The sequence below is a fragment of the Colias eurytheme genome, chromosome 8 (genome assembly GCF_061535395.1).
Source record: "Colias eurytheme isolate Ceu_HAF_F1 chromosome 8, ilColEury1 Martin Lab GWU primary, whole genome shotgun sequence".
NCBI classification, from domain to species: Eukaryota; Metazoa; Arthropoda; class Insecta; order Lepidoptera; family Pieridae; genus Colias; species Colias eurytheme.
Genome location: NC_142987.1, coordinates 5,921,183 through 5,933,134, shown reverse-complemented (window position 1 = coordinate 5,933,134; position 11,952 = coordinate 5,921,183). Strand labels below are relative to the sequence as shown.

General features: G+C 33.8%; 1 protein-coding gene across 3 annotated transcripts; it reads right to left on the bottom strand.

Moving 5' to 3' along the window:
- Positions 1 to 2,310: 2,310 nt before the first annotated feature.
- LOC149906535 (putative RNA-binding protein Alsin2) lies at positions 2,311 to 11,729 on the bottom strand. 3 transcript variants are annotated; one of them, XM_090104667.1, is made up of 8 exons: positions 11,511 to 11,556; positions 11,329 to 11,423; positions 10,886 to 10,978; positions 7,662 to 7,760; positions 7,025 to 7,243; positions 6,478 to 6,690; positions 5,721 to 5,926; positions 2,311 to 3,958 (listed from the first exon to the last, which is right to left on the bottom strand). In XM_090104667.1, the coding sequence occupies exons 4-8, from the start codon at positions 7,755 to 7,757 to the stop codon at positions 3,844 to 3,846; spliced, it is 849 nt and encodes a 282-aa protein (XP_089960793.1). In that variant the 5' UTR covers positions 7,758 to 7,760; positions 10,886 to 10,978; positions 11,329 to 11,423; positions 11,511 to 11,556; the 3' UTR covers positions 2,311 to 3,843. The 3 variants fall into 3 exon arrangements, with proteins under 3 accessions (XP_089960793.1, XP_089960792.1, XP_089960791.1); XM_090104666.1 differs by having other exon boundaries at positions 10,900 to 10,978; XM_090104665.1 differs by lacking the exon at positions 10,886 to 10,978 and having other exon boundaries at positions 11,511 to 11,729.
- Positions 11,730 to 11,952: the final 223 nt, after the last annotated feature.

The following is an 11,952-nucleotide window of genomic DNA, read 5'->3' as shown; positions in this document are numbered from 1 at the left end:
GATTTTTGAAACCATTTAATTACATTGGTTTACGTCAACCAAATCAAAAACTAATGATTAAACAAATTTAAACAAATTAAGGTCTTTTATTGGTATTTTTTTCAAACTTCTGCGTTGAGCCGTTTTCGAGATCTGGGAAATCCCAAAACGTTACCGCAGCAAAATCTTAAATAACTAAAGAACTATACCACACACAAATTTTGCTATTTATAAACATTTACTACGCAACAAAAGCTATCTATTCATGTATTTGGTTCCGTGCTGAAACTAATTTTTGAAAGACGATTTTGCCTGGGTAACGTTTCAAACGTTACTCCAGCAAAATTTGTTTTTCTTAAATAACTTAAAAACTACAATTCAAACAAATTTTGCTATTAGTAAACAAATTGCTCCTCATGATACACTAATTATTTGTTTAAGTCTCATCTCTCTAAAGCAAAACATTTTGCCTGGGTAACGCACACATATTTTTCTAATCCTGGATCTGAGACTTATATTCCTCAAAAAAAAATTGGTAGGTATGTAAATGAACACGTGCTCGAATGGAACGCGAGCTAAATTAAATCATATTGCTTATCAGACTGAGTACATATGTATTTCCTTGAAAACCATTGCGAAGTAACGCTTCTGTAACGATAGTTACTAGTTATTATTCTGTGTCTATAGTTGGCACAATACTTTGAAAAGAACAAGCAAATTATATTTGACAAATAAAATAACGATAAGTTCACTATTTTCACACCTAAAAAACCCGGATCGAATATAATTGTCGCATTCCTCTGGTTAATTAATCTGCTATTTGATTGAACGATTACCTAGTGCGTTCTTTGAATGGCTAAAGCACAACTCGTCAAGTTGTTAAACGTCTTGACTGACCGTTATCATTTAGCATATTCGTTGGATTGGACAGGCTTGTCTCACTCCGCGAGGTACGTCCGTTATTTACTTATTTACTACGACGCAGAGCCCAGCCGGCCGCGAAATGATTATCGAATCAGTCAATATCGATTATCAATATTTCGTGCAAATATTATTTTTTAACGATTTGGATGAAAAAAATGTTTCAAGTAAAAGGTATTGTGTGGCGTTCGGGTGCTCACCCACCCACGTCACGATGTACTGACATAAAACAACACGATACATTTAATCGAGCGTGTGCGTGTTTTGTATTTGCTTTTTCTTTTGTGTGTGTGCTATCATAACGTTCGCGCGCGAGTCGCATAATTATAAGTACATACTAGGTTTGAAAAATTATTTTTTTAGAGCTTTAGTTCAGTTAATAACTAAATAGGTACATACTAGGTATCAACCCTAACATCGTAAGAAAAGATAATAGTCCGGGATACATCGCCCATTTTTGCAAGTGATTACTATCAAGCTAATTTTTCGTGAGTAGCTTTATTTTGATGAGATGCCCAATAATTTCATGTACAAAACTCTCGATTGTGGTAGCTACCAGAGGAAACAAGGATAAAATATTTTGATTTGATGGTTCTCAAATATTAATTACAAACTGAATGTTTTTTTTTGTTCAATCTCAAGATAATTATCTAAATTATTCGAAAAAATATTTGTCCTACAAAATCTATGGTTTGATCAAAGAGTCCCCCTTTCCAATGTGTATCGATAACGAAGTCATCATAAATGATTACTAACCAGCTGATTTTTTTATTTTCACTTATTTAATACTTATATAATTCAACAGACATATTGTCCTACAAATTGCGTAATAAATATTTGAGAACCGTCAAATCAAAAATTTTTATCCTTGTTACCTCTGTAAGCTACCACAATCGAGAGTTTCGTACATGAAATTATTGGGCATCCCATAAAAAATAAAGCTACTCACGAAAAATTAGCTTGATAGTAATCACTTGCAAAAATGGGCGATGTATCCCGGACTATAAGGGCCACGCTATAGAAAGAGATAATTTTGTGCAAGTTAAATACTACTGTATCACATAGTAGTAAGGCTCGCATTTATTTATATCTTTTTGCCGAGTATTTCTTCTGTACCTGTAGTATTAACTATTCTGTGGTTTGGATAAGGGAGTGGGTTATAAGTTAGTAAAGTAAGTACCTATTATAAGTTAGTCAACTCGACGAGTTGACCTCCAGTCATTCAGATTGCAGATTCAACCACTTGACTGGGACATATACATCGCCTGAGGCCTCGGAGGTCATCAGTAAGCATGTGCCCAAGGTACTTAAATTGCTTAGATCTTTCTATATTTAAATGAATCAAACAAATACAATATTGTATTTAAAATATGAATAAGGAAGTCAGGATTAGTAAAATAAAACATGCTATTTTGAAAACATTTTATTTTAACACAAAATATGATAAAATAATATTAACAGTAATAGACTGGATTTCATTTAGGATGCTCTGTCACAAAACCAGAATTGTCGTTAATAATTAACTTACTAAGCCTGCGCAATCTTGGAATAAGCATATAGTTGAAAATAACAATAAAAAAGCAAATATAAGAATTTTAAAATCTTACAATAATACATGGGAATCATGCATTCTAATCCTAGACTTATCTATTTATTGAAATTCTTTGCAATCACTACCTAAAATATTACAATCATAGTAATATTAATAATTAATTATCGTACACAGTTCAGTGCAAAAATTTACAAGTCTTAATGAACTCATTAACGCTAGAACTCAAAACCTAAGCATATTGTCGACTATTACCTATCTATATGTGTCACAATATTCGCTAAGTCTTTTGAGCTATTAACTCTAAACACATTTACTTTGTCTGCCACAAAGTTACATATTTAAAATATTAGTTACAAGTTACAATTTTAAAACTTTTTATACAATTTTGAATTTGTAATAAATTTTTCTAACATAAAATATTTCATTAAAATATATTATCAACATTATTGTATATTTATGCGAGATTAAAACAAATATGGCAAACAAAGAAAAGTAATACATTTATAATATTTAACATTAAATTCCTTATGCTACATTACATTACTTATTATTCATACTATTCCAATATATTAAATAAGCTATGGTAATCAGAAATATATTTCTGTCACTGCACCTCGGTATCGATTTTCCTATATTGTGATGTTTTTCAGTCATATAGAAAAAAAACAATTCTATGAATCGAGGTAAATAAGATTTTAGTACAATGATGAAGGTTGAACTTTAGAAACATGGTATATAAGTCATATACCTATTACCTACGCAACAAAATACAATTTTTCGAAACTGAAAAATTATTCTATTCTCCATTAATATCTCCGACCAAACAATTCGTATTAGCTTTGCGCTTGTTACAATCCCCATGCTTGATACAAAACAGTTTTGCAAAAAGTCTTTTTTTATTTAAGTCTTTTTTACATTTGAACCTTACTAGATGCCTACAAATAATAAGCTATCTGAGAGGGATACAATACAGAAGTAATAAGGAAATTAAATATTAGAAAACACGTACAAAAGATTTGATAGTATTAAGTAATTAATAATTTACAAGTAAGCAATAGGGTGCACATATGAAAGGTGTATTGTCATCATTTTATTGACGGACGGGCTATTTAGTCATTTTACAGAAAGTCTTATATTTAAGTGTTGATACATGTAAAGGTTTATAATCCGTATCTATTGCACATCTCTATTCTTTTACTGATACTTCTAGCATATACAAAATTAACATTTCAACTCAATTTAAAACTGTGTCAAAAACCCGCCCAAATAGAAAAAAAACATCATAGATTACAGACCAAAATTTAAACTTCCAATATTGTTAATAATACCCCATATTGATCGCAAGCGCAAATCTAAGCCAAGCTGCATGGCGGGTGGGGCGGCGGGCGGCGCTAGTCGCGGCGGCGCTCGCGCGAGGCGGAGCGCGCCGAGTGGGAGCGGCGCGCCGAGCGGCCGCGCGAACGGGACCGCGTCGCGCGCTTGCTCTTGCTGCGGGACCGGCTGCGTCTGCAATTTATAATTTATTGACGTGATAACGTTTTTAAAATCGTTTAGTCGGGTGACATGTTCAGAAACTTTTGTCACACCAAAACCTCACGAGCGCGATCGCAGGTATACCGAGAGAGAGACGGACCTATTTCCCGTCTCACCTCGAGCGCTGCCACCAATAAGACGTTATCACGTAAACATCTCGATCGTAAACCTACTTTACAAACAACCAATTTTTTAGTTTTTTTTTAATGTTGAGTGCCAGTGTAAGGCTGAATGACGGTGTTTTCATACATTTTTGACGTGACAACGTCTTATAATTCGATAGCACCGGATGCACGCACGAAAAAACATGACTCATGCGGCGTTACCTCGCTCTGAGGCGTTCCATGTAAGGCTTGAAGTGCAAGCGAGAGCGCGGAACGAGCGACGAAGCAGCACAATCGGACGTTGTCACGTTCAACTATCGTCAGTAAACCGACTTTACACACAACCAATTTTTATTTTTTCTTTTATTGTTGTGTGCCGGTCATCTGCGGCTAGTAAATGACCAATATTTTTTTTGAAGTGAAAACTTCTTTAGCGGCGTTGAGCACTTTTTCTGTAATGGGTATAAAATCTTAAACTCACGTCAGGACACGTGACCTGATCGAAAAAGCGTAAGACGTAAGCGGATACCATTCCAAAATATCAAACATGGTCAACGTTAATAATCAAGTTTTAACTTCTGCCGGCACTCCCGGAGTGCAACTCGTCTTTTTTTTTTAATGTTGAGTGCCAGTTCAAGGCTGAATGACGGTGTTTTCATACATTTTTTCTTTTATTGTTGTGTGCCAGTCATGTGCGGGCTAGTACATGACCAATATTTTTTTTTTTTATATAATCTATATTCTACTTCTTGTTTTACATACCGACAGAAATGCAAAATTAAGCTATAATTTATTTTATTCAGCTTTCTTTACATTTGATAAAAATTCTATTAAAAAACAGACTTTCTTTACGTAAACAATATACAGTAAAAGTTCCTTATTCGCGGGCAATAGGTTCCGTAAATGTGCCGCGAATAGAGAAACCGTGAATATGGAATGGTAATTTGTATGGGGTTATAGGGGATACGTTCCTAGGCGACGAAATAAGAAAGCAAATACATAAAGAAATCAGTTTTATTGAAATTTTTGACCATATATATTTACTAATTACCACTTAATTAGGTATTCTCTTCAGGTTTAGGCAATGGCTTAGCAGTTTTTACTCGTTTTTTAGTCGACATTATAAATTCGTAGTTGTAGTTCAGGCGTTTTCTAAGGATAACAATTGATTTTTATTTAGGTAAATACATATATGTATGTACCGATGTACCGATTCGATACGCGAATAAAGAATTTTGGGCCGCGAATATAGAAATTAGGTCGCATTTTTTCCACCCGCGAATAGTGAAAACGCGAATGAAGGAAGCGCGAATAAGGAACTTTGACTGTATATGTATGGCTTATGCAAAACATTATAAATTCACTGCATATTTGTACACAAACTTGACTTTTGAAAACGTCACTATATACAAATGCACAATGTGATATTATCAGTTATCTCTTCACATCATTATACACCTTCTATTCTATTCAAACTCTATTCATAGCATTATCTATTTGTATTTATCCTCATCGTAAACATTTTTTTACCTCTAACAATTTCTAGCTAGTTATATTTTACTCCTATGAAAACTAATGCGCAATAACTCATTACCACAATCTACTACAAACACCATCATCACGATACTCACTTCTTCTCCCGCTCCCGCTCCCGCTCGCGGTCGCGCCCACGCTCCCGCTCCCGCTCCCGCTCATTGTCCTTGCGCTCGCGGTCGCGCGGCACCTCGCGGTGTCTCCGCGCGCGGCGGTCGAGCTCGCGCCCGCCCACGTAGTGCCGCCGCCCGCCGCTGCGCTCGCGTTCCGCACCGCGCTCCTCGCGACGCTTCTCTACCGTTTTCTGTCAATTAATGTTTTATTACTTCCATGTGAATTTATTTTTAGTTAAATAGCAATTAATTCGGTCCTTATTGCTCTTTCAATTAGTGAAGATGCTACCTGTTTATATTAGGTGCTCACAAACACAATAGGTTATGAAATCTTGGGATGCGTGTATGCTTCTTTGGAATCTTACTTTAACCAATCGTCTAAATAGGAGTGCAGGTTCAGGCAGAAAAAAAATGTTGAAACGGTCATAAATTGTTATCAATACTTGCAGTCACATTAAAGCTTCACGCGTCCTACGTACATTATTTGCTCGTAACTAAATCAGTATTTTATAGTAGGACGCGTGAGAGGTTAAGGAACAATTAAAAATAATGAAACTAAGGAAAATATGAGTATAAAATGTCATGCATACGCTATAAATCAATTACAATATTACAAGTTTTATTACTTAATAATTACTCATTTTAAAATAAAATCCATGTCACGAATATTTATTATCGTCAACTTTTTCTTGTAACTATGCAATAAAGATAAAAAGTCGTGCCATTTAAAATGAATTCTTACCTTTAATTCAGATAGCTTCTCACGTATAGTAATAAACCCAAGATGGAGTTTGCCGCCAAAGTGATCAGCCAGACGGCGGTCATTATCGTGGATACCGAGGTACGCAGAGCACACTTCACACACTCGCAACTTTTGCTGTTGGTACGACGATGCCGGCATTGAGTTACGGTACTCTTGCTCTGCCACCGCCTTCTCTTTACGCAGTTCATCTATCTAAAATAACAAATACAAAAATATTATTAACGTCATTTTACTAATGCATTCCAAATTATTATTATATAACACTAGATTTCCGCCCGCGGCTTCGCCCGCGTTTTCAAAGGAAAACCCGCATAGTTCCCGTTCCCGTGGGATTTCCGGGACCTGACTTACCTATCCTATGTGTTAATCCAAGTTACCCTCTATATGTGTGCTAAATTTCATTGTAATCGGTTCAGTTTTTACGTGAAAGAGTAACAAACATCCATACATCCTTACAAACTTTCGCCTTTATAATATAAATATTAGATTAGATATTAGATAGATTTGCACCACTTTTAGATTATACCTCTCCCATTAATTTGACACTCTCTTCGACCATGCCCTCTTCCCCCAAAGCTTCAGCTCGAGCCAACTTCTGCCCAATTTGCTCAGCCAACTCATGAACAGCATTTGCTTTCTCAGTAACCTCCGCTGATAGCTCTTCCTGTGTCTCAGCGAGACGCTGTTTCGCCGCGGTCGTGCGACGGTCGCAATCTGCTATGAACGCCTCTAAATGCTCTGTTGCCTGCCCGTCAAAATTTATATTAATATCACGATAGAATAATATGGGCAAAATGCAAATGTTTAAAAAATAGTGATAAAATAATCAATATCAATTAATTACAGTACATAATATGTTGAAATTAAATTAAATCGGTAAATATTTTCATGAACCATAATATTTTCCAATCATTCAGAATATAAAAAAAACTTCAAACATACACAATATCTGATGCATTTTGTAAACCTATGAAACATGAGATTTCAGCATGATGTGCAAAAAAGAACTATTTTAATTAAATTATAAATATTCAATTTTAATCTTTTAATACATCCTTTTCATTAAGTTTTAAACACATTATTATTATTATCTCAGACATAAAGAAAATAATTAGAGAAACAGAACATACAAGAATACAAAGTATAACAAAAATAATACTTACATCAATATCATAGAAATAATCTTTGGTTTTCGAGGCTAACTCATAGTCGGCACGCAGAGCCAGATCATGAATTTTTGGACACTCACCTAGATCCATGCGCTGTAAGACAATTCATTATAGATAATTATGAGGGAATTTATCTACAATCGTGAAGGGGGACGGAAGAATATATGAAATTGATTTTCTCTAATGTCAAGCATAAAGGTAAGATATCAAATGTGTATGGAGATTCACTCACTATATTTTATTTTTTATGTTAAAAAGGTCAGATGATTTGCAAGTACATATGCCAGAAATAGTTGCATCTTTAGCACTAGTCCAGATAAACCTACACAATGACAAAAATCAGTGGGAACTATAAGTGATATGAATCAATCAAATAACCATTGTAATTATACAATCCCTACCTAATAACAAACCATCTCTAATTTGAAACAAAAATAGACCATTGATAATATCTAATATAAAAACAGATATACATAAATGTATAGAGAAGCTAGAGATAGATATAAAATAAAACATCAAAACCCCTATTGAACGCAAGTAAATGTTTAAAAAATACATACAATATTATGTCACCAACACAGCTCATCCTCAATATGGTTTCTCCAGCACTTAAAATTATTTTCATAATACTTACAATACCCGTGAAATAACCTCGTTACTATCCTAACCAGGAAATACTCTATAATCTCCCAATTAATTATAACACATATATGACTAGAACACTTTCCGTAAATAACAATCATTTGTAACCTTAAAAAAAAATATTTATTTCCCATTGTTACATCGGGGATACTCCTATCACATAAGCATATGAGATAATATTATCCTTTACTTAGAGATATAAAAAAAACTTACATTGACGTAGGTTTGGTAAACATTTTTATTTAAGTATTTATTTGTAACAAATAAAGAAATATTATGTAACTCATAATAGTTTTTCATTTTCATGATCATTGAAACTAAAAATTTCGATTTTAATATTTAAAAATAAAAATACAATTAACCCAGTTGTTACTATCGTTCTTTTAAAAGGACGCACCATAAATAAAATTATTATTAACAATGAGGGCATTTTTGAAAAAAAAGTATATATTCATTTGGCACCTTACGGTTGTAGGAATTGGAAAATTAAAGTGTTGTGTCGTTTTATAACAGTGGTATATTTTTTAATTATTTTAGAATTTCTGCTATTTTCCATTGATAAATCAAGTTAAATGTATTATCAATAAATTACAACAAATTACTTGATTTATTTTAAATACACGTAATTTGAAACGTGTTTTATCTGAAATATATATTACCTACTATTAGATTACATTTTATTTGTGATATTTATGCAGTTTTAATTGCCGTTCTTTTAAAAGGCCAGTAGTAATATGTACTACTACAGAGTACTTTTTTGCGCATGCACTCTTTGAAGAGCATCACAGCATCGACGAAGCCATGGTGCCTTACTATGGCGGCCATCCATGCAAGCAATTCATAAGATGGAAACCGATAAGATGGGGGTATGAATTTTGGGTCGGAGCGACACGATTAGGTTGCATAGTTTGGTGTGATCCATATTCCATACCAAGGACAATCGAATGATGTTGGTAGTGAAAACAAATACCAAAAGCCTCTGGGATTGGGTGCAAGCGTTGTATTACAGTACGCCGATGTACTGCGACAAATATAGAGCAAAACTGCATTCCATTTATTTTTTGACAACTTTTTTACGTCCATTCATCTCATTGATGAACTTCGAGTACGAAGAATAAAGGCTACTGGCACAGTACGTGAAAATCGTGTCGCGAAATGCCCTTTGCCTGCTGCCTTTGAGAATTGAAAAATACACCACAAGGTACATTCAAGCATCAATCGACCAGAGCAGAACAAATTTATTTTTCAAATGGAATGATAACAGTGTTGTGACTGTTGCATCAAACTCTGATAAGATTCAGCCTGTGTCTACGGTAAAGAGATTTTCACAAAAACAGAAGAAAAATATAGTTGTCGTAAAAAAGTACGAGAAAATAGGAGGGGTGGACAGATCCGACCAGAGCATCGGTTTGTACAAGACATCTATCAGAGGCAAGAAGTGGTATTTTTCTTTGACTTGTCATGGACTAGATATGGCAATCCATAATTCTTGGCAAATATATAAGTGAAAGGGGGGCATTATGATTATCTCCACATTCGTAGAAGTGTTGGAACTGCTCTGCTCGAAACATATAAGAATGAGGAACGTAAAGGTGCTAGAGCTTCCGTGAAACCTCTGGATTTGATGGAAAAGATCACATCATTAGGTACAGAGACAAGCAGATTCGGTGTATAGAATGTTACAAGAAACACAATTTCTATTGTCCTAAATGTAATTTAACCTTTCATCCTAAATTATGTTTTGAAAACCTTCATATTGCTACATAAATATATGTGAAATGTATGTTGTCATTATAATATCATAGTCTACCTACTTAGTAGTACATATTACTACCATCCTTTTAAAAGTACACCATTTTCCGAGATTTCCACAATAGATAAAATTTTTATACTATTTTTCCAGTTAAACTTTTTGCAATATGGACACAATATGTAAATTTCACCTTAATATGATAACAAAAATTGTTTCAGTAACATCTGGGTTAATTCCATTTCCTAAAATAACATACAAGTTGTCATTATTATGTGTATTCTTAATACATATTATATTGAAATATTACTGCACATTTTTTTCAACCAGACCCAACAACTATGAGATCCATTATTTGATATTTCCCATAAATATTGTACATACTTGACATATTGTACATACTTGAATAACTTGGGATGAGTTATTTTTTATTTTTCGAAAGCATTAAATTTATTATTTTAGATCATAATTATACTGTTAGTTTTTATAATGTACTTTTCTTTTTTTTTTTGTTTAATTGGGTGACTGACGACCAATATATAAATATCATGCAATATTTATTTTTTATTTATTATTTATCCTAAATTTTCATTCACTAGCCACTTAAACAGCTTGGTACATACCCAATGTAGTAAGAATGAATCAGCAAATTGTTCTCCCCGACTTTAAAACTTTTTGTATGATTTTAACCTTGTACTCACCACAGCAGCAATAGAAACCGAAGGACAAATTAAAATTTTAAATTTAAGCCTGAGTGTTCCATTAAATTAAATTCTGCATAGCAGTAAGTATACAATCAGCTAACTAGAAATGTTTTTATACGTACATCTTGGTACTTACAGAACAGCCTAACTCATACAATCTATCCCTCATCTGTTAAGTATTGTGATGAGCAATAAAGACTAGTGTTGGGCATTTTCTGAAAAGCATATTTCACCACAGTTAAGGCCACTCTGATAATAACTTTTGAGGGACTACAGTATAATTATGTAGAATATGATTCAAAATGGATGTGAACTGCAAACATAGGGATTTATTATGGTTTGTATAAAAATAAAAAATCGCTCATAATAACGTCCCTTTGCATGCAATTGAATAAGATTGAGAACCCAAGTAATGATTAAAATGTATCATTATAAAATATAACTACCTTGGTTTACTGATAATTAATAAATCAAGTATAATATATTAGAATAGTAAATCAAAATGATCAAAATCCAGTCTATCCCATCACTCTTTAACCACTACATCAATAAAAAAAGAACTCACCGTAGAAGATAAGATTTCGTGAGGACAGCATTGCAGTAAAAAGGATTTGCATACGGAATCATCATAGAATTTGACACCATGTCTATCCGTTTCGCCTAAAAAAATCGTTGAAAAATTAGTATAGTAATCGAACGGAAATTCTAATTTTAAGGAAAAACAAATGAAAAGTCCACGCTGAATACCATTGCGAGCTGTTCCCATCAATTGATCCAACATCGCCCTCATTTGCTCGTGAGCCGACATGGTGGTAGTTTTATTATTTATTTTACAATATGTAATTGGCAATAAATAACAAAGATAGCTGAAATTTAAAACATACTGAAGGAATACTAAAATTAATTAGGTTTAGATTTAATCCACAAGCCAACTCAATGCTAGCAAATTAGAAAATGGCGATAGTTCATAGTCAATTTGTCGATAGACAATAGACGACGTCAAGAACTGTCATACACTTGTCATTTAACCACATTGAGCTATTATTACAACGTATAGAGGAGACACCACGAACAAAATCTGAGCCTCATGCGCGGCCGCGGCGGCGCTGGCGCGGGGCGGCTTGTTAGTCACAGATTAAGCGATGTTATCGACTCACCGCTATAGAGGTGAAACTGTAAATAATTTATC

What these genes read in the sequence shown, in the direction of transcription:
- LOC149906535 (XM_090104665.1), bottom strand. Translation starts at nt 11,571, where the DNA reads ATGTCGGCTCACGAGCAAATGAGGGCGATGTTGGATCAATTGATGGGA. An exon ending in ATTATTTCTATGATATTGAT is followed by an intron (nt 7,244 to 7,661) that starts GTAAGTATTATT and finishes TTTGACGGGCAG; the next exon opens with GCAACAGAGCATTTAGAGGC. An exon ending in GAGCGGGAGCGGGAGAAGAA is followed by an intron (nt 3,959 to 5,720) that starts GTGAGTATCGTG and finishes TATAAATTGCAG; the next exon opens with ACGCAGCCGGTCCCGCAGCA.